Source organism: Rattus norvegicus, chromosome 20, assembly GCF_021556685.1.
Source record: "Rattus norvegicus strain SHRSP/BbbUtx chromosome 20, alternate assembly SHRSP_T2T, whole genome shotgun sequence".
NCBI classification, from domain to species: Eukaryota; Metazoa; Chordata; class Mammalia; order Rodentia; family Muridae; genus Rattus; species Rattus norvegicus.
In genome coordinates, this window is record NC_141553.1 from 30,702,678 (window position 1) to 30,730,601 (window position 27,924).

At 45.2% G+C, this 27,924-nt stretch overlaps 1 protein-coding gene across 2 annotated transcripts; it reads left to right on the forward strand.

The window, feature by feature from the left end:
* The first annotated feature begins 295 nt into the window (after nucleotides 1–295).
* Ppa1 (inorganic pyrophosphatase 1) lies at nucleotides 296–27,229 on the forward strand. 2 transcript variants are annotated; one of them, XM_087597209.1, is made up of 12 exons: nucleotides 308–487; nucleotides 3,522–3,580; nucleotides 7,890–7,955; nucleotides 10,292–10,345; nucleotides 11,626–11,745; nucleotides 14,359–14,445; nucleotides 16,235–16,361; nucleotides 17,835–17,962; nucleotides 18,341–18,426; nucleotides 23,384–23,453; nucleotides 25,243–25,285; nucleotides 26,883–27,229. In XM_087597209.1, exons 1-12 carry the CDS (start codon nucleotides 424–426, stop codon nucleotides 26,912–26,914), a joined length of 936 nt encoding a protein of 311 aa, XP_087453335.1. In that variant the 5' UTR covers nucleotides 308–423; the 3' UTR covers nucleotides 26,915–27,229. The 2 variants fall into 2 exon arrangements, with proteins under 2 accessions (NP_001094304.1, XP_087453335.1); NM_001100834.1 differs by lacking the exon at nucleotides 7,890–7,955 and having other exon boundaries at nucleotides 296–487.
* Nucleotides 27,230–27,924: the final 695 nt, after the last annotated feature.

Genomic DNA, 27,924 nt, shown 5'->3' on the forward strand with positions numbered 1-27,924 from the left:
CTTATCAAGGCCTTCTGAGATAAGGAATTGCTCCGAATGATGTGACTGAGTGGAATCAAAGGTGAGTGATTCGCGAGCCTTTGGAGAATAACTAGCGCTCTGTCCCGGTGTAGCCACCAACCGGCTGTCAGCTTCCAGAGGGCAGCCGGCGCCGGCCACGTGGCCAAGGTTGGGAGCCTGGGCTGTACTGGGGGCGGGGCGTGAGGAGGCTCGTCGGGAAGAGTGCGCCTGCGCGGATGGGCGGGGCGGGGCAGGGTGCAAGGCGAGCCCCATGCGTTAAAGGCAAGGCGCCGGCGACCAGCGGGCCAGCTCGTGGTGCGCAGGCGCGAGCTTCCTCCACGGTACAACCGCTCCGAGGCTGGGCTGTGTGGTTGTGTAGCTGTGCAGCGGCGGCGACGGCGGCACAGGCACATCTCGGACACCATGAGCAGCTTCAGCAGCGAGGAGCGCGCAGCGCCCTTCACCCTGGAGTACCGCGTCTTCATCAGTGAGTGGCGGGGGCCCTGGGCCCGGTCACCCATTCATTCCAGACTCTCTGGAGAAGCAGGCGGGCGCGTCCCCTTCCTTCGGGCGGGCGGGCGAGCGAGCGGGCGGGCGGCGGGACCAGCGAGGGCCTCCATCCCAGTGCCCACCGCGAGCGCTCCCTCCACACATTCGAACTTGGGCCACGTGGGAAAGGAAACCACTGAGTCACCCTTAGAAGGTGCCGGGAGGTGATACAGACCGCCTAAGAGGATTGTCCTCAGGATCGCGGGCTGGAGGACAGATTTCTCAAGACCTTAATTCCGTGCCAAACAGGATCGATTCCTCCCCAGTGTTCTAGAGATGGGAAACTAAGGCCCAGGTCTTACGTGGTGTGTGGTGAGGCTTCTCTGAAGCACTGATGGCCCGGAGTGCTCTCTAGGAGACTGAAGGCTTTGCCTCCCCAGACAGGTGATGTCCAGCTGAGGACCTGGAGGGAGAACAGCCAGGTTCTTAATCCGGGTGCAGGGACCCGAGTCCGGACGTACTAGTTACACCCCCAACCAAAACCCGCCCTGCACTCCAAAAGGTGGAGTCGATTATCGGCCTTCCACGTTGTGTCAGCTTTTCCTTGTAGGTACTTGCAAACTGCCTGGGTTTCTCCTGGAAGCCCTTAGCTTGTAGGTATACATTCAGGGAACTAACAGAGACTTTCGATGCTGTCAGCAAAGGCCCTTCCAATTTGTAATCTCTTTATGGTTAATCGGAAGGGATGGGCATGAATCTCGAAGAAAAGAGCAATAGGCATTCCTTAAAGAATGAACAGAGAGTGCCTAGCAAATTTAAGTCTGGTTTGGAGCAAAAAGGACAGTGAACTCCTAAACATATATCTAATGAAGATTAAACCACCAGGGAAGATCTAGTTAATTTTTAATTAATTGCCGAATCAAACAGTAAGGACAGAATGTAGGAACTTGTCATGGAAATAATGTTGGCTTCAGAATTTATCAGTGACCTTTAGGGTGACCCTGTGGGTCGCTGGGAATTGTCTTCAAACTATATGTGCAGAACAAACATATTGTTTTTAATGTATTTAATGCGTTGGTGGTGAGTATTTTACAGTTGTTAGTGGAGAGCAAAGCCACTCCTCGACTTTGGACTAGGCTGAAGTTTATCACATGGGCTATCTGGAACTTAAGAAATACTAATAACTTAGTATCGCTGTGTAATTTAACTAGTTCTCGTTCTTTGAGCTTTTTAAAAAATGATATATTTGAGTATTTTTCTCACCCTTTTTTGAGGGTAGTGGTGTGGGGGCCACAGTGTTTTTCTGTTTAGCTCAGCCTGGTTTCAAACCTGAGATTCTCCTGCTTCAACATCCCAATACTAGCAAATAGATTGGTTCAGGCTCCACACCTGACAGCATCCATTCTTTTTATTATTATATATCTTATTAATATATATGATATATTAATATAATTATATATCTTATTAATATATGATATATTAATATAATTATATATCCTATTAATATATGATATATTAATATAATTATATATCCTATTAATATATGATATATATTAATATAATTATATATCTTATTAATATATATAAGATATTACTATAATAATATATATGTACGTACACTGTAGCTGACCTCAGACGCACCAGAAGAGGGCATCAAATCCAATTACAGATGGTTGTGAACCACTGTGTAGTTGCTACGATTTGAACTCAGGACCTCCGGAAGAGCTGTCAGTGCTCTTAACCACTGAGCCCCCGAGCATCCATTCTTAATAGAAATAATTCTTTTTCTTAATAATGCTACATTTTCCAGTCTCTTTAAAACATATAAAAGTCTAATTTGAGCCGAGGACAGCTATGCATATATCCCTCCACAAAATAAAGGTAAAATCCTGACATTGCAGAGGCAGATGAGGGCAGATCTGTGAGTTTGAGGCCAGCCGGATCCACAGAGTGAGTTCCAGGACAGCCAGGGCTACACAGAAAAACCCTGTAATAAGGGCCTGTACCACCACACCTGGCTTTTATTATTTATTTTTTGAGGCAGGGCTTATGGAGCCCAAGGTGGCCTCAGACTCACTATATGTAGCCAAAGAATGACCTTGAATTCTTCATCCTCCTGCCTCGACCTCTCCAAAGCTCAGATAGCAGGCATGTGCCATCAAACTGGGCTAAAATTACTTTGCAGGTTTGATGGTTGTAGAATAGAGAAGATGTCATTGTGACTAGATCATTCTTAAGCCAAGTAGGTCTGAAGTGTCCGGGAAAACAGTGTGAGTTCCTAAGGTAATTGGTGGGTTGGTCTCTTTCCTGCAGGTAGTTCACCATTTGGTAAGCAGTTAACTGAAATAGTTAACTGAAATAGTCAAAACAGTTTGATCGCCTTGTACTTAGTAAGCCCTGCTGGGCAGGAGGTTCAGCTAAGTCATTGCACTCACAATAGGAAGTAACACCCAGGGTAAAGCAGAAAGTGCAAGGAGAATAGAAACCTGGTCCCGGAGAGGGTCAGGGATGCAAACCGCTGTATCTGTTTTTAAACAGTGTCTCTGTCCCCTGGCTGGGGTAGAACTGCCTCCCATGTAGACCAAGCTGGCTTCAAAGTCCCAGAGCACTTCTGCCTTGGCCTCCTGGGTGCTAGGTTTTGTTTTGTTTTGTTTTGTTTTTATTTGGTTCTTAAGTATTTTTGAGATGGGGTCTCCTAGAGCATCTCCTGGGTTGGCTTCAACCTGACTGTGTGGACAGGTATGACCTTGAACTCCTGATTTACCAATTCCTGGGTTTGCAGTCTTGCAAACTGTCTGGTTCAGCCGGACAGTGGTTTCCTGGGTTTTGTCTGCCTCCAGCCTGAGGAAGATTGAACCCAGAACTTAGCACATGGTAGGACTGCACCTGCATGCACTGTCCTATGCTGTCTGCCCCTTGTTTTGGTTTGTTCTTGTTTTAAGGCATAGGAATACACCTTGCTGTTCAGAAACGTCTATTTTGTGCGTTTGGAAATGTACCCAGTCACAACAGCTTTTCTTATTTATTTACAGAAAATGAGAAAGGGCAGTATATTTCTCCATTTCATGATGTTCCAATTTACGCAGACAAGGTAAGAATCCCTGTCATTCAAAAATGGTCTCACCCCTCCCTTTTTTTTTCTTTGCTTTTTTTTTTTTTTTTTTTTAATACATGGTCTCTAAGTATTCCTGCATGCCCTGGAACTCACTCTGGTCTTGAACTCAGAGACCCGCCAGCCTCTGCCTCTGGAGTGCTGGAAGGAAAGTCACGCCACCACGTCCAGCAAATGCAGTGTCTTTAATTGGCTCCCTAGCTGTGCAGACTGCATTTTCTTAATCTCCAGAAACTTGAAATGCCTCCTGTGCCTTCAGCTAAAGGTTCATTGAGCAGCTAAGAGGCCAGAATTGAATCAGATCATTGGCTTAAAAAAGCAGCTATCAATTAGAGGAGGAATGGAGGTTTAAGCTGCCTCTCTGTGGGTGTGTGTAACATTGCTATGCAGGTTTGGAACTGAAGCCTTCCGGCTTCATTAATGGTTTAAAATAAACCATGTGGTATGTTTATTAAACATTAAAAGTAAACTCAATAAATACAAGAAAACTCAGTACTTTTCGTCAGTTAGTGAGTTTGCAAACAGTGTTAAGAAAGGTAAGTCCACAGCTCTGAGGAGAAATGTCTGTTCTTGAACGCACCAGTGAACTGGAGAAATCTAACAGCACAGATTGGTGTGGGTTTACCGCAAATTAGTAAGAATCCTTACTTTCTTAAGAAAAAAGTTTACAGGGGTTGGGGATTTAGCTCAGTGGTAGAGCGCTTGCCTAGCAAGCACAAGGCCCTGGGTTTGGTCCCCAGCTCCGGGAAAAAAAAAAAAGAGAGAAAAAAGTTTACAGCTTTATATAATATGTGGTTGCTGGGAATTGAATTCATGGCCTCTGGAAGAGCAGTCAGTGCCCTTAACCACTGAGCCATCTCTCCAGCCCCTTCTTTCAGGAACTATGAGTCACATTAGAGACAAAGTTTTGTATGCTGTCGGACTTCGTTTATTTGTTTATTGGGGGCAGTGTGCGTGTGTATGCGCGTGCGTGTAGATCAGACGACAGCATGCAGGAGCTGGTTCTACCGTGTAGAATTGGGAATCAGACCCAGGTTGGCAGACTTGGATAGAAGCGCCCTTGCCTACTGGGTCTTCCTTCTCTGGGGCCCTCATTAACCCTAGCTCAGTGTTGCTCCCTAGCCCACATGGATACCGTAGCGCACCCGGAATGATGCTGTCAGGTTGAAATCTTCACTTCTTGTTCATACCATTACTGTTGCCTAGATATAGACCCCAAAGAGCTGGGGTGGTGGTTCAGAAAACCAAAACAAAACAAAACGCTTGCCCTGGAAAGAGAGAGCCCACCTCTACAATTGTCTGTGCATGTGTGTTCGTGAACACACATATATCATATATCATATATACACAATAACTTTTTTTTAAGTTAAAAATGAGAGAAATAAACACATTGGGTTGTATTCCTACCAGAAAGCGTCCTGTAGTTCTCCTGACCCCTGAACTCTAGCAAGAACTGCAGTCTGCAGGTAGCGGCAGAGGACCCTGTCTGACCCAGACTCCGCTTTGGAGGCAGTGAAGCAGACAAAGCCAATTATGTACCTAAGTTGCAGGAAGGACCTTTAATTGGACATGGCTTCCTACGGGAACCTCACAGTTATATTTGCTTAGGTTCTCTGATTTGTTGTATATCAATCGCTTCCTGACAGCTGATACGACTTGCTGAGTCTCCCCATTGAACTGGCTTGTTGGGTTGGCTTGAATTATCTCATACGGTTTAATAGGAGCGTGCTACACAATCCTAACCCAGGGTATTCTGAGTTAGGAAGACGTAGGAACCAGAGAGTCTGGGTTTACTGATGGTATGTCCACGGGTGTCCATGTCCTTTGTACACTGGTGTGCTGAGGAGAGAAGTCTCTCGATACAGAGCTGGGTTTCCATGTTCACAAGTGGTTTACAGTGATCTCAGGACACTCCACAGGAGGGAATGGAGCTGACTCTGATGTCCTCAAAACATCATTTCTCAGGTTCTCCGACGCAGTGAAGTCTTATGAACCTGTCGTGTCTGTTATGAAATATTGTTTGTTTGCTTGCTTGCTTTTTAAGAGTTTCTCTGTGGAGCCCTGGCTGTCCTAGAACCTTATCTGTAGACAGGCTGGCCTCGAACTCAGAAAGTCACCTGCCTCTGCCTCCTTAGTGCTGGGATTAAAGGTGTGCACCACCATGATCTGGTGTGTTTCATAACAGTATTTTTCATAAGTGTACAGACTCTTGCGACAACTGGATTTTACCAGTGTTCACACTGTAAGGGCCAGTTTCTGTTCCAAGAAGCCAGGAAAGTTCTTTGGTTTTTACGAAGTTCTCTCATTGGGATATAGATAAGGTCATGGGTGACAGATCTTATTTTGGACTACAATGAAAAAAGCAACCTGACCTATGACAGAGGAGTGTAATTTATGACTAGTGTGGGGGTGTGCACACACAAATGCCAGAGTGCACAGGTCGGGACAACTCAGTGGTGTTAGTTCTCGCTGTATGGGTTCTAGGATCCAACTCGCACTGCCAGCTTGGACAGCCAGTGCCCTTAGCCAGTGAGGCATCTCATCCACTGCCTCTCCCGGACCCCATATTTCAATGTCAGTGTACTTGTGTGCGTTTTTGTATGTGGTTGTAGGTGTGTCATTAACAAGACGACTCAGTGACTCGGTTCCTGAATAGAAAAATGTCCGAGGATTTAGAGATTGTATTCCATGTCAGAGCCTTTGTTCAGTCCAGACAATATTGTGTTTGCATTAGCTAATCCAGCCAGCGAGATCAGGAAATTCTTGTGAATCAGGTATCCTGCTTGGATTCAGTCCAGATATATTGGGTAGTAAAGGGCAAGGCAGGGGTTTACTCTTGTTGTTAATTGCAGAAATGTGTTTTGTCTCTATTTTGGGCTCAAGTATAAAAGCATCTGTCCATGAAATTATCTTCCAAGTCCGTACACAGAGATGACAGAAAACAAACTCAGAACAATGCCAGACTCAGCCTAATACCAGCGATAGGAAACATGGGAAGATGAAGATCAGCTTGATTCTGGTTTTGCTTTTGGTTTTGAGTTTTATTTCCTCCTGTTACTGAGAGTTGAACCAGGGGTGATGGGCCCAACCCCCAGCCCTCTTTATTTTTGAGGCAAGATCTTACCGAGTAGCATGAACTCATTGTGCATGTGCAACCAGGCAGGCCGTGATCTCACCATCTTTCTGCGCAGCCCCCGAGTAGCAAGGGTTAGAGGCAGTTTGCTAAGGCCCATTCTGTGCACTGAAAGTTGACCTCTAACTGCCGATACCCCTGGCTCAGTTTATTTCCACCAGTATACGCCATGGGCGTACACCACACCCAGATCTTAAAATGCATTCACAAGCTTGTGTTTCTCTGGGCCATGCCTTCAGTGCTTATGTGAAGTAATAGAACTGACTGTGTTCCAGGCTCCTGGTGGACACGGATACATCTGAAGCTGTATCTTTTCTTCTGTTGGAAAAAAAAAGTAGTCATGCTTTAATCAGATAGACTAACGCTTACATGCTTAGGCATTAAATCGTAGGCAGTTTTGACAGCTGAAAACCCAAAATCTTGCTAGATTGGTAAAGAAGAGACACTGAAAGGTCTGGTTAGCGATCTCACCGGGTTTCAGTCATTCTCCAGCATTTCTAACGAGGAGACAGGGGCTCGTTCTTAGGTGATGTGATAGATTAAGTCACGTTTCATGGGTGTCTATGCCTATTTCTGACCACAGGAGTGAGATTGACTGACTTAAGTGAAAGCTTTAATTGTAAGACAAAAGGCCCTCCATTCCGGCATCCATGAACTGAACACTCAGAGTCTCAGGTTTCAGAGTGTTTGGATTACTGGATGAACGTGCTCACCCAGTAAAGCCTATGGGATTATATCAGTCTAAGGATCTCTGAAATCTGAGACATTTACGGGCCTGACCATTTTTACGATTGTTAAGGGAGTATGTATGCGTGGGAAATGTCCACACTGTGGTGCAGGTGCGCAGGTCAGAGGACAAGTTGTAGGAATCCATTCTCTTTTACCACGTGGGCTCCAAGGATTGAACTCCTATAACTATTATTATACTTGCTGGAAAGCACTTTTATCCCACAAGCCATCCCACCAGCCCCTGTCCAAATATTGTGGGTAAGGGAACACTCAACTTGTATTGCTGGACGTTTGGTGTGTGTGTGTGTGTGTGTGTCTGTGTATTGTTTTATACTCTGATTCCTAACACTGTTGAGCACCAGTCTTCCCCTTGGTATATATCACATTTTCTTTGGTGGGATTGATTTTTTTTTTTTTTTGAGGAAGATGACAAATGCCTTTAGTACTCTGAAGGACCAGCAGCAGGTGTGGCAGTCACAGGAATCACTGGCTGTAAGTTACAACTCCACATGTGGAGGTGGCACGACTGTGTCAACTTTGACCATTGTATTTTCCTCAGGTACACTCTCAATTATGGACAGAATAATTCAGAAATTTATTTTATTTTTTCAAATTAAAAAAAGTGTACAAAAAAAAGTGTACAAGTGTTTGTCTGCATGTATGTCTGCACACTGCATGTGTGCCTGGTGCCTCCCTGGAGGCCAGCAGATCCCTGGGACTGGAGTGACAGATGTTTGTGAGCCACCATGTGGGTACTGGGACTCCACCCAGGTTCTTGGGAAGTGGCCTGTGCGTCTCTCCAGTCTTCTGTTTACTTGCATCTCCTTGTATGACATAACCTCAGAGACTGAAGAGGAAGGCTAAAGTCCCTTATCACTCAGTGCGCAGTGTTGAGTATCTTGGTACTTTTTTGAGAGCACCATTATCAGGCAGAGTGGGGTGGTGCCTTCCCTAATCCCAGCACTTGGGAGGCTGAGATTAAGTTTAAAGCCTGGACTACATAGCAAAACTCCGTCTCAAGACAAGTGTTGTTACTGGGCAGGGGCATGTCCTTATAAATACACTGCACTCTTCTGATAATGTTTCCTAACTCTGAGGTTAGATTGGGCAGTGTTTATTTATTTCTGAGGCAGGGTCTCATGTAGACCGTACTGCCCTGAATTGCTATGTAGCTGAGGATGGCCCTGGCTGCCTCTGCTTCCTGGGTGCTAGAGCTTAGGTGTGTACTGCCATGCCTGGTCTGTGAGCCACTGAGAGTCCAACCCAGGCCTTCGCCCACGCTGGGCTAGCACACTACCAATTTCCATGCATCCATTATTTTCATTTTTCTTTCTGAGACAGGCTCTCACGTAGCCCAGGCTGGCTACCACCCTATAACCGTGGATGGCCATCAAATCCTCCCCCCCCCCCCTTTCGGAGCTGGGAACTGAACCCAGGGCCTTGCCCTTGCTAGGCAAGTGCTCTACCACTGAGCTAAATCCCCAACCCCTGGCCATCGATTCCTGATCCTCCAAAGTTCAAGGATTATAGGCATGTGCATCATCATGTCTTCTTTGTCCAGGGCTGGGGATGGACCCCAGGTTTTTATGTATGTAAAGCCTTCTTGCTTTAGAGTGTTTGCAGTAGAATTTTGTTAATATTTATTTTATGTATATGAGTACAATGTAGCTGTCTTCAGACACAGCAGAAAAGAGGATATTGGATCCCATTACAGATGGTTGTGAGCCACCATGTGGGTGCTGGGAATTGAACTCAGGACCTCTGGAAGAGCAGTCAGTGCTCTTAACCTCTGAGCCATCTCTCCAGTCCCTTTTTAAGTAGAATTCTTTTCTGAGGATTTTTTTTTTCTTTTCTGCATTTACAGGTTTGCAGTAGTAAATAGTTTTAGAGTCTTTGTCTTTTAATGTCTAGCGTGTCCGCGTTGTTCCCAGCTTCTGTCTGGTGACTCAGCTCTAGCTGATCCTTCGTGCTTCACTCTGCTGCTCTACTCCCATCTCGCACCATTCTACCTGCTGTCATCCTGTGGTTTCATTTTTTTATGTTTTGAGATAAGGTCTGAAGTAGCCAAGACTAGCCTTAATTTGTCAAAGAGGCTGGTCTTTTGAGCCTCCTACATTCACCTCCTCAGTGCTGAGATCACAGCTATTTGCAATGTCCAGGCATTAGGTGCCATTTCTTGTGGGGAAGGAAAAAGAAAAGAAAAATTACCAACTATGTTCCTTGATTCCCCCGCAACCCCCTTCATTTAATCTTTCATGTTGCAACAGTGCCACCTTGTGGATCTTTGGGATATTGCTGCTGGAAATTAAAAGCCTTGATTTTATTTTTGCTCCTTTCCGTTTATTTATTTTTTTTTCCGGAGCTGAGGACTGAACCCACGGCCTTGCGCTTGCTAAGCAAGCGCTCTACCACTGAGCTAAATCCCCAACCCTGCTTCTTTCCTTTTTTTGAAACTCTCGTGTGTGTGTGTGTCTGTGTGTGTGTGTGTGTGTGTGTGTGTGTGTGTGTGTGTGTGTGTGTGTGTCTGTGTCTGCGTGCATGCGTGCATGCTTCAAGAAAGCTTCAAACTCGTGATGCCTCCCTTGTGCGGTGGTTCTAAATGTGTACCATCCCTGGCTGAAAGATAAGCGAGCCATGCCCGCACCGCCTTGATTATACCACATTATGTCTGTTTGCTGTCACACACACCGCCCACCTCTGCGTTTTGTTGAAATGTCCTTGACTTAAATTGTCTGGTAGAGTTAATAGTTTAACTTCAGAGGGAAGAGGCCAGACACACTGAGATGAGGACCGGGGGTTCTGCTCGCCTCACCTTCCCTGTTTTCCAGGATGTGTTCCACATGGTGGTTGAGGTTCCACGCTGGTCAAATGCAAAAATGGAGGTAAGAGAGGTCGTCAGACTTGGCATATTGGTAATCTTCATAAATTATTTTTATTTAATTTGTCTGTGTGGGTCTGTGAGTGTGCCACGTATGTTGAGGTATCTGCAGAGGGCTGCAGTGTGTAGGATCTGCTGCAGCACAAGTTACAAGTAGTTATGACCTGCCCGGCATGGCTGTAGGAACTAAACTGGGTTCCTCTTCACGAGCACCAGGCTGTCTTCTGCTGAGCCCTCTATCCAGTCCCAAGCACGTAAATTAGATTTTGATCCAGGCAAACTGACTAGTTTAAAGATGAGAAGTATGCAGACTTCTGGTTTCCTGTGTCTGGTCTCACTGTTTCCCGGGTCTGCCTCCCCTGCCAGCCAGTCTTTTCTCTGCTCCAGGTAACCTCGCTCATGTGCTGGCAGCACACATGTCCCCAGATGCTTCCCCAGGCTTCTGCTTGTCCCTGCCACTGTTTCTGATGGTCCCTAAGTGGCGTCAATGTTTGCTTTTTTTCTTTTCTCTTAATCCTTTCTCTTATTCCTTATTTTTATCTTTTGTCTTAGTGAGATAAGGTGCTGCTGTGTAGCCCAGGCTGGCCTTGAACTTGGCCTCAGCGTCCTAAGTGCTGGAACGTCAGGCTTGTGCGGCCACATCAAGAGCTCTCTGCTCCTGGGCATCTCAGCAGGAAGAGCTTGATGGGCCTGTGTAGTCCTAGAGCTCAGTATGTAGACCAGACTGGCCTCTACCTTACAGGACCTGCCAGCCCCTGCCTCCTGACAGCTGGGATTAATTAAAGGCATGACTACCATGCCTAGCTAGGTTCCTTAGTTTTCTTTTTCTTTTTATTTTTTCTTTTTCTTTTTCTTTTTTTTTTTCGGAGCTGGGGACCGAACCCAGGGCCTTGCGCTCGCTAGGCAAGCACTCTACCGCTGAGCTAAATCCCCAACCCCTAGTTTTCTTTTTAAAACAGTGAGTACACTCATGTCCACCAGACTCTCAGATGTTTGAATAATTTTGAATAGAAAGGAACACTGAAGTTGGATAATAGTTATTTTGTCCTTCTCCTACAACTCTTTTTTTAATTGTAATTATTTGTTTAATAATTTATAGAAGTGTACCTTGTACGTGCATGTGGCTGTTTGTGGCAGACAGAGGACAGCTTGTAGGCCACTGGGGACCAAGCTGAGGCAGTCTGGCTCTGTGGGATGGGACGGGACAGGACGACACAGACCCCGTATAGTTGGACTGGGATCCTTATTCCAGTAGTGTTGCACAACCCTGCCGTTCCGTTTCAGATTGCTACAAAGGACCCTTTAAACCCGATTAAGCAAGACGTGAAGAAGGGAAAGCTCCGCTATGTGGCCAATCTGTTCCCTTACAAAGGCTACATCTGGAACTATGGCGCCATCCCCCAGGTACGTGTCCAGGAGCTCAATTACTTCCTGAAAACATACTTTTTTCTTTTAGCTTAATAAAAATGAATTCACTTTTGATCAAACATTTAAATGCACAAAATGCTGGCTAACGTAGAACAGAAAAGCACTGGGCAGGATAATTTTATTTTAAACATTTTAATGACCTCTTTCCAGGGTTAACTAAAAGGAATATGTCCATGTTTAAACTCAGATTTTCTAAAATGTCCCTTTTCTATGGACTCATTGAGGACTCTCAACTGTGCGTTCTTCATAGCTTTAGTAGCGAGTCTGCTGAGAAGAGGGAGCCTGGGTGCTTAAAGCCTTGGTTTCTAGCCAGGCTTGGGGCACACCCCTGCCATCCCAGCCTCCAGGGGGAGTGATGTAAATCGGAGGAAACCCAGTTCTGGGACGGCCACAGCTACATAGTGAGAGCCAGAGAGCTGACTGGGCAGTTGAAGTGCCTGCCAGATGCTCAGCGACCTGAGTTCCAAGGTTGTATGGCAAAAGGAGAGATTTCCTGTAGGTCGTCCTCTGACCTTAATGGAACATATGCCCACACAGTACCGCCTGCAAAAGAGAGAATCACAGCCGTGCTTTCTACCCAGATATCATATACATCTGCACACTCAGCACTCCAGATGCTGAAGAAGGCCGAGAGCCGAAAGCTTAGCTTTAGCAAGACTCTTGTCCCCAAAGAAGCCCACACCAAGTGGGGTGCAGACACACCCGTCTCCCTCCATTCTCTGAGACATAAATCACACTCAGCCTGGACAGTTGTTGGGAAGAAAAGAGCCCTTCATGTCTTCCTGCCCATGCGTGTTCTTCCTGCCATTTCCGGGAAGGCGTGGTTCTTGAGGCCAGAATCTCTGTGGCTGGATAAGGATGAGCTCCCCTTTTCTTTTTTTCTTTTTGGTTCTTTTTTTTCCGGAGCTGGGGATGGAACCCAGGGCCTTGTGCTTCCTAGGCAAGCGCTCTACCACTGAGCTAAATCCCCAACCCCGAGCTCCCCTTTTCTTAACAGCAGAGACCTTGCAAGCAAACAGGAGGATGCCCTTGATTGTGGGATGGCGAGCCTTAGACTGCAGACCGTGGGTGCCGGGGGGTTAATCCCAGCACTCAGACAGAGGGAGGCAGATCTCTGAGTTCAAAGACTGCCTTAAGCTACACAGAAAAACCCTATCTCAAAAAATCAGGAAAAAAAAAGGCTTGTGTCAATTAGTAAAGGTCATACATTTGACCCTGTGGCACTTTAACAACTTAGTTCTTCCCTCGGGTCGTGGGATGTTACTGTCCATCATTAGGTGATGTTAAGTGGAGTCATTGTGAAAGCCAGAGGTTATTAAAATGTAGGTCAGACTCACCTGCTTTGTGGGTGATCACAGAGTTATTTGTCTGCCCCAATTACAGCACTTTACTCGTGCTCGCTTGCTCGAGTTGATTTGGTATTTGGCTTTGATGTGTGGTCCCTGTGGGGAAACAGTGCTGAGCTCTTCTTCTCTGGCCTTCCTAGGCCTTCCTAGTGGCGGAAGCGTCTTGCTTTATCCCAGTTCGCTTTGATCTTTTTCCTCTGGCTAAATAAGGAGGTAAATGCAAGTCATTAGTGTGTTCTGGTTAGGAATAAAAGAACCTAACAACAGCCACAATTCAAACCCAACAGCCGGCAGCACACTCGATCAGTTCTTTGTTAGATGCTCTGCCGTTCCTCTGGCCTACGATTTAACAAAGAGAGAAAGGCAGTAATTGAAGCTTTTCGGCCTTGGCTCCCAGCCAGCAAGGATGCGCTCACCATCAGAGGCTGCCGTTTCCACTCCTGGCTCTCTGCCTCCTCATCTGGGCTGGAGACATCTGTGATGAAGAGACTCCAGCTGACAGGAGGCAGATACAGCAAGTGCCCGGCGCAGCTAATCAACTTGTTTTCTTCCCAGGGCTGCTGCTCAGATTCAGGGCCTTGCAGTGCTAGACAAGTGCTTTCCTCCTGAGGTACACACAAGTGCTTTCCTCCTGAGGTACACCCTGCCCCTCCACCCTCACTGTTGTAGATGCCCAGGTCTTTGTGTGTGGCTTAGTAAGACCTCTGCAGCCTGGAACGTGAGATTCTGCCTCAGTTTCCTCGTGCTGGGACTGCAGGCATGCACAGTCAGGTGATCTAAGTAGGATCATTTTCTGGTTTTGTATTTGAGTTTTTGAGTCAGGACCTCGCTGTATAGCCTTGGCTCATAGGGATCTGCCTGCATCTGTCTCCTGGGATCCAAGGCATATATCGACACACCCAGCTTAGAATTATATATGTAATAGAAGCTCCAACATTTCATTAAAATTCTTCTGTATAGTTAAAAGTCCTCATTGGAAATTGTAAAGTTGTCGTTTGTTTTTTCCTTGACAGTTTCGCTGTGTAGCCTTGGCAGTCCTGGAACTCTGGAGACCAGGTTGGCCTTGAACTCAGAGATCCACCTGCCTCTGCCTCAGCTGTGCAGGGTCAAAGCCATGCACCTCCACATCCAGCTTGTAAAAGTTTTAAAAACAGTTTATATTTCTCAGCAGAACTCGTGTGGTGTTGCACTTGGTCAGCGGTGTGCATCAGACTGCTGTGCTCTAACCCTTGATTTGTTTTAGACTTGGGAAGACCCAGGACACAGTGACGAGCACACTGGCTGCTGTGGTGACAACGACCCAATTGACGTTTGTGAAATTGGAAGCAAGGTAATGAAGTTGAATTTTTTTCTATGACATTAAAATGAATGAATCATCCTGGTTTCTATTTTGAAAATCAGTGAATGAACTGTGAGCACTGGTGAATAGCTGGGCCTCCTGAAGGATTTGGGATGATCCGTGAGCGACTCTAGCCAGGTCCTCCTGATGTGAGAGGCGTCTTCTATAGAGGGATTCTTCTATAGAGTCGGCTGTTGTTCTAAAATTCAAGATCTCAAGCTCAGTAAAATAATAAACAACCAAAGCCAGTGTTGTTAGGGTCGTAAGTCAGACTTTCTGTCTGCTTTGTTGTGGTTCTGGGGATTAACCCAGAGCCTCAGTATGCTAAGGACATAAGACTAGCTTAGTTCAGTTGCTTCTGCAAACGATAAAGCATGGTGCAGGCTGTGTTTGAAACACATTACAGAGGCCGCATTTAGCACTGACAAAGACAGCATAGGAAAGGTTAAATACCCTCAATTATGCTGCTGTTTCCTTATAGATGGAGGTCCGGAGCTAGACCAATGGCTTAGCAGTTCAGAACACGGGCTGCTCTTACAGAGAACCTGAGTTCAGTTCCCATAACCCACTTGGCAGTTTACCACTCTCTGTAACTTCCCTTGTAGTGGATCTGACTCCCTCTTCTGGCCTCTGCAGGCACGAGGCATACAAGTGCATACATGCAGCAAAACACAGACATAAAAATTCAATCTTTACTTTTTAGTTTTTAAAAAGTGCAGAGCAGAGAGCCCTGGCACACGCCTTTACTCCCAGTGCTTGAGAGGCAGAGGCCGCAGATCTCTGGGCGTTTAAAGCCAGCCTGGTCTACAGAGGGAGCTCCAGGACAGTCAAGGCTATGTAGAGAGAAGTTGTCTGAAACAGTCAGAGAATAATACAGCTCCTGAATATCCTGTTTCCAACCTAAATGGAACTAGGAAATATTTATTTGTGTGGCTCTTGAAAGTTTGCTTTAAGAGGTGGGCATGATGACACTCCTGTGACTATAGTAGAGGAGGGAGGCTGAAGCAGGCTGATGGCAAGTTGGAAGCCAGCCTGGAATAGCAAGTCCTAGCTACCCTGAACTACACAGGAAAACTGTGTCTCCAAAAATATAGTGTTGATGAGAAGGCTCAGTGGTTAGAGGTGATTGCTGTGCAAACCTGGTGGGTGGGGCTTGATTCCCTCAAACCCCTGTTAAAAAAGGAAGGAAAGAGTGGGGTGGTGGTGGTACTCACCCTCAATCCCAGCACTGGGGAGGCTGAGGCAGGCCTCAGTTCAAGGCCAGCCTTGTAAACAGAGTGAGTCCAGGACACCCAGGACTACACAGGGAAACCCTGTCTCAAAAAACTCAAAAGGACCGTGGGGGGAGGGACTGACTGGACAGAGTTATCCAGTGACCTCCACGTGCATGCAGTGTGATTGCATGTGTATACTCCCCACCTCCATCACACTTTGTGTATGTATAGGGGTGTGTGTGTGTGTGTGTGTGTGTGTGTGTGTGTGTGACAGGACCTCACTTCGAAGTCCATGCTATCTGGCCTTGAACTCACAGAAATCCACATACCTCTGTTTCCTGAGTGCTAGGATTAAAAGTATGTGCTGTCATGCTTGACAACAAAAGTATTTTTTTAAAAACTCTTCACTCAAGTCTATTAAGTGAACAGACACACACACACACACACACACACACACACACACACACACACACACACATCCCTTTCTTACTTGTTGCCATCTCCGAGATAGAACCTGCAGCCTTCGTTGTGTAAGATTGTTTGTGCTGACTCTGGCTGTTTCTTAGGTATGTGCCAGAGGTGAGATAATCAGGGTGAAGGTCCTGGGCATACTGGCCATGATCGACGAGGGTGAGACCGACTGGAAGGTCATTGCCATTAATGTGGACGATCCAGACGCAGCCAATTACCATGGTAAGGAAATGGGGAACCTGGGAACAGAAAGTCTTCCACTAATCCTGTTGTTGTTGAGACAGGGTCTTTCTCTGAAGCCCATGCTGTCCTGGAACTCCTTGTGTAGACCACACTGGCCTTGAGTGATCAACACAAATCTGATTGTCTCTTCTTGGGTAAAGTAGCACCGGTTCTGATGCTTCCAAAAACCCACGAATGACAGTCCGTGGTGGCACACTCCTTTATTCCCGCCACTGGGGGCACAGAGACAGTCAGGTCTCTGAGTTCTAGGCCACCCTAGGCTTTAACATGAGTTCCAGGACACCCAGGGCTACACAGGGAAAGACTTCCAAAAACCAACCGACTGACCAAAATGAGCCTCCATCAAAGAGGGGCACAGACATTTTACATTGTAACCCAGAACAGAAGGATACCCATGCAACCACAGGAGGAGCGAATACGCAGCCGGGGAACATAGGAAATCTCCCACACAGACTGTCAAGAACTTGGTGTGCCTGTGCTAGTCTCAAGCGGTGAGGCTACGTCCCTCTGTCACTGTAGGTTTTGTATTGTTTTGTAGCCTGGCTAGCCTTGAGCTCTACATTGGACTGCTTCTGGGTCCTTGAATGCTGGAATTATAGCTATGCGCCACCATGCCCATCCTTACTTCTTGGTACTCGTCTGTGCAGAGCAGGGATTTTGTGACTTTGAATGCCTGTACTGTCAAGTAGTCCATTCGAATTCAAAATGTCACTCACCCGTTAGGCAGTTAGCTTGGTGACTTGTGTTTGCCTAGCTTGTACAAGGCCCTTGGTTTGATCGCAGTGCTGCAAAGTAAGCCAATCAGGTAATTATTGTTATTTTGTTTTTTGAGGCTTGATTTCTCTGTGTAGCCCTGGCTGTCTGGAACTCTGTAGACCAGGCTGGCTTCAAACTCAACAGAGATCCACCTGCCTCTGCCTCCCAGCTGCTGGGATTAAAGACGTGTGCCATCACCCCTGGCCTATTTATTTGTTTATTTATTTTGCTTTTTGAGCCAGGGTTTCTGTGCGAAGCCCTGACTGTAAGTAGAATGTATTACCCATAAGTGGATATAGTTGAGTCTGCTTTTCCTGTTCTTTTGGTGTGTAATTGGAGTTTGAGCCTTCGACATAGAGCCCAGCCTCAACTTGCCATTTTTAGTATCTCATACCCTTCATAGAAATGACGCTGGCTGCCAAACCGGTTTGATTATCCAGCCCCACTCATTTCTCTTCCTGGATCTAATAGCAGTTAGTCAGGCTTGATCACTCTCTTCAGTTCTTAATGTCAAAGCTGCTCAAAGATGCCAGATGAAAAAAAATTTTTAAATTTTTAAGCATTCTCTTCTGAGCTCTAATATTATCTTGGGCTTCTTTATAATGTTCCCCATATCTATCTCCGTGTAAACTCGATGTTTTTGTCAAATGCCTAAATACTTATACGAAGTGTGGCCTGCCGGTTTCCTCTCCTTAGATATTTCTGATGTGGAACGGCTGAAACCCGGCTACTTAGAAGCTACCGTTGACTGGTTTAGAAGGTATAAGGTTCCTGATGGGAAACCAGAAAATGAGTTTGCATTCAACGCAGAATTTAAAAATAAGGTAATGAATCTTTGAAAACTGGCCTAGAGCATTTGAATTGAGACTTAGCACTTACTGTGTTGTTCCCATGAGAGAAGGGGCCAGGGATACGCCTCCATGGTATGTATAAGTGCTTGTATTATATGTGTAGTAAGGCCCTGGGCTCGATCCCTAGTACCTACCCCCCAAAAACACCCATGAAAGAAAATTCTAAGATGCAAGATAGTCTTGGTGTTTTATTTATATAAAAGAAATACACCTTCCCTTTTTAAATAAAACTTCCTTTGGTTAAATTGCCTCCTGACTCCAAAACAAAAAAAAATATGGAGTTTTGGGGAAATGTAAGTGGTCAGAAGACACCCCCTTATATACTATCCTAATGCCTGTCTTCAATTACAGGAGTTTGCAGTTGACATTATTAAAAACACCCACGATTATTGGAAGGCATTAGTGACTAAGAAGACAGATGGGAAAGGGATCAGTTGGTAAGTGTTAACTCTTCTGGTACCTTTAGCACATAGCGGAGTGGTTTGCACCAACACTTCCCTGACTGTAATGTTACCAGTGGTAAGAGTACAACAGGAGTTTCCGGAATCTTTGCCTTTTCCTCAAAGAACTAAATAAAACAAGGATGCACACAGATTTGCAAACATAGCCAAGTACGTCTCTTCAGAGTGAAGCTATGGTACAGGTTAGAAAGGGATTACACTGTCCTGATAGATTAGGGCATCTTTTCCTTCCCACAATCCTGTGCGTGACTAATTATGCATAGTTGTAAGATGCTAAGTGGGGGACTTGCCATTTTACCCCCAAGTACCAAAACCATTGTGAGACAAATTGCTTTTCCATTCTTAATACAAGATACGTTGGAAACATACTTGAGTAGACTGTCTCAATTTAATACTTGTTCGGGGCAGAGAAAGTTAGACAACAGTTAGGTGTCATTTTCACAGAGTGGTGTGTATGCACAGTGCTCGAACATAAAGTAGCTAGGTTCACAGTACATTATTAGCTGTGGGGTGGGCTGGGTGGGCTGCATTTTCCAAACCGCCTAGACTGTCAGGAATATATACTTAGTTATTCCCATGCCTCTGCATACTCTTAGATTTATGTAGGAATAAAAGCTAGAGTAGTAAGGTGATTCTGTTGGATGAATTGCTTGCTGCACAAGCCTGGTGATCAGCTCCCAGAGTTTGCCACAGCATGTGCATTTTCAGATATGCACATAATGCTTGTACATGCACACTCGTGCAAAAACACACAATAATAAATGAATGAATGAATTTTTTAAAAGGCTGGAAATGGTAGTACATATCTTTATTCCACACAGGTGAGAGGCAGAGACAGGTAGGTTTATGTGAGTGCAAGGTAGTCAGTCTGCATAGCAAGTTTCAGGCCAACCAAGGCTACATAGTGAGACCCTTTCTCAACAAATAAATAACATAAAAATTGATTATGCTAGTAGTTTCTAGTCAAGTTTATTCATCAGCAACATAGAACTGTCCGGAAGGTCCTCTCTAAGGGAGCTGGAGTGGTAACAGCACTTGGTGCTCTTCAAGTTTGGTTCCCAGGACCTCGGGTGGTTCGTGACTGGCTGACTCTAGTTTCGTGGGATCCTACACTTCTGGCGTCCTCAGGTACCCGCTCTCACATGCATGTACCCAACTGCAGAGACACACAATCAAAAATAATGAAAAGAAATATGTATTTAAAGTCCTCTTGACAAATACATACTCCATGCATATGGGTGACAGTGAGGCCAAAGCGTGCGAGTCTCTAGCATCAGGGCGCAGCAGATAAAGGTGTGCGTGCATTGCTATCAGATATGAATGAGTGATGTGTGAGCCAGGGTGGGGTAGAATCTGCAGCTTCTCTTCAGACAGCCTGGAGGACCGGACCATCAGCACTGCTTCATGCAGACATTGGGAAAGCAAAGTTCCAAAGAAGGCTGTCTTGGGACATCAGTGGAACTCGTGTGTCTGAAGGGTGGGCGGCTGGCTTCCTCTCCACCATGGCTCCTAGAGTTGGTGGGACATCACATACCCTACCTCAGTGGCTGTGGCTTCATTTCCCAGAAAGCACTGTTGGCTGCATTCCAGTCAGGTTTTGTCTCTGTGGACCCGAGCTCTTTTGGGGATCAGTGGTTTTAATTGTACTAAGTGCTGTGAGTAAAGCAGTCTTTGCTCCACCAGGATCTCATGCTCACCAAATTTACTTCTACTCATAATAATAGTTATGTTAATTGAGGAACTAATACTTGCCAAACATGAAACAGATACAGGCGTGAGCCTAACCAGAGTCACTCCAGAGTAACTGTTGGTACTTTATCTTGAAAATACCAGGGTTCATGTCCCTATACTGGGGAAACTAACAAAAAAGCAGAAGCAAATGTGGGCTTCGAGATAGCTCATCAGGAAAGACTCTTGCTGCCAAGAGTAACTCCACATTGTCCTCTAACCTCTCTATACTCTGTGGTATGTGTGTGCATACACATGAAATAGATACATTTTTTGAAAGGATTCAAAAGGCCTTAATCAGTCATAATTTATAAATGGTTTAGTTGTCTTAAGTCCCTGTTTTATTGCTCTGAAGAGACACCATGACCAAGAAAGCTCTTATCACTGTCAAAGGAAATATGGTTTCAGGGCTCCATTGTCATCGTGGTGGCACATGTATACTGGAGCAAGAGCTGAGCGCTACATCCTCCTCCACAGGCCAAGAGAGAACTGGGCCCGGTATGGGCTTTGAAGCCTCAAATCCCAACCCCAGTGACACACTTCCTCCAACAAGGCCACACCCAATAAGCCACGCCTCCTAATATTTCTCAAATACTGCCACTCCCCAATGACTAAGCAGTAAAGTATATCTTTCTAAGAGAACCCCCCCCCCCCCCCCAAAAAAAACAAAAGACATTAACTCACTGTAGGAAAGCTAGGAAGAAGTTTAGTTGTTAGAAAATACACAGTCTTAGTCATAAACTTAAAATTCAGATCTAAGGCTGAGAGTAACTCAGCCGTTGGAGTGTGGGCCTGGAGTCCACCCCCGGTGTTGCGTAAGTCAGGTATGGTAGCTGTTCCTGTAATTCAAGCAGTCAGAGGAGTGTCTGAAGGTCACGATCATTCTTGGTTTTAGCCAATTTGAAGCCAACTTGGGCTATAAGAGGCCCCTGTCTCAAATAATAAAATACAGTTTTAAGGGTTAAAGAGATTGTTCAGTGGTTAAGAGCACTGACTGTTCTTCTAGAGGTCCTGAGTTCAATTCCCAGCAACATGGAGGCTCACAGCCATCTATAATAGGATGTGAAGCTCTCTTCGGGTGTGTCTGAAGACAGTGACAGTATATTCACACATATAAAATAAATTTATATTTTAAGAGGGTTGAGAATTAGCACTAGTTGACTAATTTCCTTATGCATGCAAGATCCCAGCTGCACACAACTGAGTATATTAAAAACATAGTTGTTGTTTTCCTTTTTTTTCTTTTCTGCTTTTTTCTTTTTCTTTTTCTTTTTCTTTTTTTCGGAGCTGGGGACCGAACCCAGGGCCTTGCGCTTGCTAGGCAAGCGCTCTACCACTGAGCCAAATCCCCAACCCCTCTTTTCTGCTTTTTGAGACAGGGTTTTCTGTGTAGCTTTGGAGTCCTGGAACAAGCTCGGTAGACCAGGCTGACCTGGACTCACTGAGATCGCTTGTCTCTGCCTCCTGAGTGCTGGGAAATGAGCGTTTGCCTATACATGGTCCAACATTCCATGCTGTTGGGGTCCAGGAATCACCTCACAAACCACACGAACACCGAAATCTGATCCCAGTCAGACAGGACTGGCCAAGCAGGCCCATGGTCCAGATTTGGGAACTGAACCTTGACCCCGACAGATCCTTTAGGATTTTTAAGCTCAAAATCCACAAACATCTGTGCCAAATTATTTCACATTATTAGGATTTAGGATAGGGATTTCCTTAGGAACGTGTCTTTGTTGTATACTTATCCTGCTCCCATTGGCTGGGATATCAACTGTGGCAGGGGACTTGCCTGCCTAACATTCATGTCCTACCTTGTCTACCAGGATGGCACTTGTCTAACATTCCTGTCTCAACTTGCCAAGCAGGATATCAGTTTCCCACGTATATGTCTCTTTCTGCCAAGGAGGATGTCAGTTCCCAGGGAGGTCTTGGGAACTTAAACTTTGGGGTTGGGGATTTAGCTCAGTGGTAGAGCACTTGCCTAGCAAGCGCTAGACCCTGGGTTCGGTCTCCAGCTCCGGAAAAAAAAAAAAAAAAAAAAAAAGGAGAGAGGGAACTTAAACTTTCCTGAACCAATACTCAAAATGGAAGTCTTATTCCAAATAGTTTCTTGTACTAGTGTAGGTGTCTCTCTTATGTTGGGGTCCATCCCAGGGGCATCTTACAAAGGCCAATACCATAAAAGCTTATTCACAGGTGCAGGAAGTGCTGTTGGGTGGTTGGTTCGGGTCCAAGCTTATTGTGGGTAACTGTACAAAACAGTTCTCTGACTTCTGTCATGACTGGTTTCCAAGGCACAGAACATACCAGAATATGTAATCAATCTCAGCATTAGACAGTTTCCTAGTAACAGCAGAAACATGTGAGGAAGTTTTCTTATAATGGCAGCCTCGCCAGGTAAGTTACCCAGGCCTTAGCAGTCTATTTTGTCCATAAGCCATTTTTCATCATTCCTATTGGTAATCATTGATTGCTTCCAACCATTTGTTGTTGTTTTTAAGATTTATTTATTAATATATAAGTACACTGTAGCTGTCTGCAGACACATCAGAAGAGGGCCTCGTAGACCCATTTGTGGGCTTTAATGGTGAATGTCTTTGTAGGGTCCTAACTTCTGTCAAGATTTCTGAATTCTTTGAAGTTCCCAATTCTTGAATTGGGAAAGATGTTACAGATTTTAATCTGTGTTTGTGTGATGTTTTAGTGAGTTCTACAGAAGATTTAATCTTAGATTCTTAAGTCTAATCTGAGAGATGAAGTAAATCAACAAAAGCATCTGTACCTGCTAGAATAAATGATCAGAATGTTTAGGATGGGTGAGAACGCTTTAGGTGGAACCAAATTTAAACGCCATCTGGCCCAGGCGTGGTAGCATGCACCATTAATTCCTATATTCAATGTGAGTTCTGGGCTACAAAAAACCATCTGGTCGACCATCATCAACGTAGGTTTTTTTTGTTTGGTTGTTTTTTTGTTTTTTTCCCCCTCAAGGCAGGGTTTCTTTGTGTAGCCCTGGCTGTCCGAGAACTCACTCTGTAGACCAGGCTTTCCTCTAACTCAGAGGTCTGACTGCTTCCTCCCAAGACCCCAGCACTGGGATTGAAGGTGGGCACCAGCACCACCTGGCTCAACTTAGTTTTTTAGAACATGAGAAGGCTTTAGTGTTCATCTGTGTTCTGACTGTGTTCGTTTCATTCAATAGCATGAACACCACAGTGTCTGAGAGCCCCTTCAAGTGTGATCCTGATGCAGCCAAAGCCATTGTGGATGCTGTAAGTAACGCTGGGCTTGTGACTGGGTGGCTGAGAGCTAGGGTGCTCCAAGGGAAGAAATGCTTGTTGCAAAAGTATTTGAGCCCGTGTGCATGTTACTGTGTGACATCTTGGAGGGAAAACTGACGACTGGTACTGGTCATCCGGAAGTTGACCCTCAGCAGAGTAGATAACTTGTAAAAAGCAGAGTGATGGGTTGCACAGTGTTCTTCCCAGAGTGTTGATGGTGCAGTGTACTTAGTACCATCTCCTATAAGAAACCACATAGGAATGTCTGACTTGTGTGGAGCAAAGACACTTGAGTCCCTAAGGGATACGGGAGGTTCAGAACTCTCCACCATCATCTGCTCAGCTCCTTGTAGGAGTGCTTTGCTGTAAATACACCCCTGGCCAGAAGAGGGCATCGGATCCCCTTATAGATGTTGTGAGCCACCGTGTGGTTGCTGAGACTTGAACTCAGGACCTCTGGAAGAGGTTAACAGATAGCAGGCAAAATACTCATACATCTAAAATACAATAATTCTTTTTTTTTTTTAATTGAAATGTTGTGTTAAAAAAATCAAATATATTGACCTCTTAGCAGATCCCACCCTGCATTGTTCCTGTAAGTTATTTTTAGAGCCAAGTATTCTTAACTGCTGAGCCATCTCTCCATTTTTTTGAGTAATTGTAGCTGGCTTGGAAATGGCAGCCCTGCCCACCCACCTGTGTACCGAGTGGTGTGCATCGGTGGTGTGCACGTGCCTGCACACTTGGCCTCTGAGCTGATTTTAATGATCTCATTTGGACTTAGAAAAGACTGAACTTGATCATTTAAAAACTCTTTTCATTTATGGGGCTGGACAGATGGCTTAGTGCTTGAGACAATGTGCTGCTTCTGCAGAGGACCCAGGTTCTGTTCCCAGACCTAAAGAGTACCTTACAGCCGATGACCAGCCTGTAATCTGGCTCCAAGGGGGTCCAACCTGGGCACTTGTATGCACATGGTGTACAGATACATGCAGCAAAACACAGACAGAAAAATAAATCTTCTTTTCCTTTTTTCTTTTCTTTTTAAGAAAAACCATTTTCATTTAGGCCATCAAAACTGACAAACAAAAGAAAATGACCTTTGAGTTGCCCGGCTCACCAGTGAGGCACCAAAGACTTGATGAGCCCGGGGCATTTAGGTCCATCTGTTTGCACCTGAGTCCTGACAATGAGATGAACAGGAAAAACAAAACTCCGCTTAGTGGCTCTAGAGATGGAGTCAGGGGGATTGCTAAGAGTTCTGTGCTAGCCTGGGCTATACCACCAAACCCTGCTGGAGTGGGATAGGAAAAATGGAGTCATGCTGGGTTTTATTTATTTCGTAAACATTCTTTCATGTGTGTCACTAAGAGACTTGTGTAGAAGGAATGGAGAAATGGCTAATCAGTTAGAAGGGCTTCCCTCTGCAGGACCAGGGTTTGGTTCCCAGCATCCCTACAGTGGTTTAAAACTGTCCATAGCTCTAGTCCCAGGGGATCTGACTCGAACTTCCACAGCCACCCAGAATGTTCTTGGTGCACATCCACATGCAGGCCAAATGTCCATGCACACAAAACTAAGGAATTCTTTTTTTAACAATTGAAATATTATATTGAAAAAATTGTATATATCGCCCTCTTAGCAGGCCTCACCCCCCGTCGCTCCTGTAAGTCATTTTTACTTGGAGGGCTGTTGGCGTCATTCCCAGTGCTGTCGGGGTGCATTTCGCTGTCCCTCTTGGGGTAGGACTGCATTTTAACGTTTTACTGTTTCCTTGTAGTTACCACCACCATGTGAGTCTGCCTGCGCACTACCAATGGACGGTAAGACCAAGTTCAGAACAGTCCTACAGAGTTATGTGTCTGTATGCAAATTATATATATATATATAAATATAATTTTTACTTGACAAATAGTTATTTATAGTTATAGGTATAAGTTGTTTTGATGTGTGTTTATAATATGGAAAGATTAAATTAAGTTAGGAAATCTGTCACCTCACATACTTATTTGTGGGCAAATATTTAAAGTCTACTGTTGTAACCACTTTGAAATATGTAATGGGACCAGTAGGGTAGATTGAGTGTGTGCATGACATGCTGGAGAACCTGTGTTCTTTCCCAAGCAGCAGGAAGAAGAAATCAATGTGCAGTGTATTGTTATTACCACAGTCCCCATTCCATTCAGTATACCCAGAAAGCTCGTTGCTCTGACTTGACATCATCATTGTGCCTGCTGGGCAGCACCATTCCCCTCTAACTGCCCTGGCTGCCCTCAGCCCTGGCAACCAGTCTCTACAGTTCCACACCTAAGTACAGCGGCGCTGTCTGCCTTTAGCCTGTCTCTGTTTCCCTTCACAGGCTATGCTAGCTATGCTAAGGTTCCCAGTCCATATGGGTGGCACAGACACTGCGTCCCACCTTTCCTTTTTCCATCTTCTCCTTTTTAGGCTACATTCCATCACCCTGCCCCTTAGATTCCATGTGGACACTAGGAGGGACCCCGCATAGACTGTGTTCTCCATTCTCATCCAAACACCCGACCCCTCTTTAGATCTTAGAACTTTCTGTGAGAGGCGTGGTAATGCATACCTGTAATCCAGCACTCTAGAACCTGAGGCTGGAGGCCGGTCTTGGGTTACATAGCAAGACCCTGTCTGAAAAAAACAAAGAAGGGCTGGAGAGATCGCTCAGTGGTTAAGAGCACTGACTGCTTTTCCAGGGGTCCTGAGTTCAAATCCCAGCAAGTACATGGTGGCTCACAACCATCTGTAATGAGATCTGATGCCCTCTTCTGGTGTGTCTGAAGACAGTGACAGTGTACTTACATATAATAAATCTTGAAAGAAAGGAAGGAAGAAGGAAAGGAAGGAAGGAAGAGGGAAGAAAAGGGAGTCTCTAAATTTCTTCTGGTGAGAAAAGGGTTCTGCCACTGAAAAAAATTCAAAGGGCTGGGGATTTAGCTCAGTGGTAGAGCGCTTGCCTAGCAAGCACAAGGCCCTGGGTTCGGTCCCCAGCTCCGCAAAAAAAAAAAAAAAAAAAAAAAAAAAATTCAAGCTGGCATTGCATGCCTTTAATCCCCAACGTCCAAGAGTTTGGGAATAACCTGGGCTCCATAATGAGTTTCAAATCAGCTGAGACTATATGAGCCCTCATCTGAAGGCAGGAAGGGAGAGGAAGGAGTGGGAAGGCTGCAGGTAACTGCTGTGCTGAGTACCAGCCCTGCAACTGTAACTTTGCATGCATGTTCTGGAAGCCTCGGGGAGAAGCCGTGCAGATCAGTTTAGTGTTCCTTGGTAGGCAAACATTCTCCTGCTGAGTTACCTCGCCAGCTTTCTCTTTGTTGTATGTTAATAATTTGGGTTTTTAACAGATTCTAATTTGGGTTTTTGTTTGTTATTGTTTGTTTTTTCTGGATACAGTGGATAAATGGTTCCATCATCAGAAAAACTGATGCGATTCCTTGGGAGTGCAGGCTGATACGGCTGTATCCTGTTCATCTGGAAGCATTAGACACAGAAGTGTAGTAACTTCTCCATGCTCTGAATTTCTATGCTCACCTAATGGGGTAGATTCCGCTGTGACTGGTCCAATATGTTCAGAAGGTTAGCCATCTAGACACCTCACATCCCAACCAAGACAACTTTTACTAAATGTTAGCTCTCAAAGCTGAGGGGACATGGAAGTCATTTGTGGATAGATGTGTAAGGTGGGCACCTATTGGATGTATATGTTTATCATGTTAGGAAATAAAGTTATTTTACTGAAACTTGGTTTAGGATAATTTTTTACTCTGGAGCCAACATTCCTACACTGGCATTGGTACTAAAACGTTTGTTTCCTACCACTAGTCTTAGAATTGAGTTACATATTAGATAAAAACTGCACAGTAGCGCATACTTTTAATCCTTGTGCTCAAGAGGTCAAAGTAGAATTCTCTTTTTGTTGTTGTTGTTGTTTGTTTGTTCTTTTTTTTTGGAGCTGGGGACCAAACCCAGGGCCTTGCGCTTGCTAGGCAAGCGCTCTACCACTGAGCTAAATCCCCAACCCCCAAAGTAGAATTCTTGAGTTCAAAGCCAGCCTGGTCTACATTGCAAGTTCCAGGCTGATCTAGCAAACATTTTGAGTACCTGATTGAAAAAAACCAAGCTGTTTGTTTTTAAGAGTCTGAGAATGGACTCTCTTGTGCATACAGAAGTCCCCTTCCATGTCTAGTTCCCAGCATCCCTTTCGAAAGCAAAAGCCTTTATATTACTATTATGTTAGCAGACAGTGGAAGCTTTATTGGAGGTGGAAGTAAACGTGATATTTATGTCTGCAATCAAGGAACTGAACCCTTAAGTCATTTACATTGCACCAGAGTTAGCTTCCTGAACTATTTTAGGTGAGTTCATGGCCTTGGAGCTAAGATTCCTCAGCTTGGATCCAGGCCCGTCTATCAGTTCTGCACTCAGGCAACACACA

Coding starts and splice junctions, on each gene's coding strand:
- Ppa1 (XM_087597209.1), top strand. CDS start 424: ATGAGCAGCTTCAGCAGCGAGGAGCGCGCAGCGCCCTTCACCCTGGAG. Junction 10,346..11,625: donor GGTCAAATGCAAAAATGGAG/GTAAGAGAGGTC, acceptor GTTCCGTTTCAG/ATTGCTACAAAGGACCCTTT. Junction 16,362..17,834: donor AGACGCAGCCAATTACCATG/GTAAGGAAATGG, acceptor TCCTCTCCTTAG/ATATTTCTGATGTGGAACGG.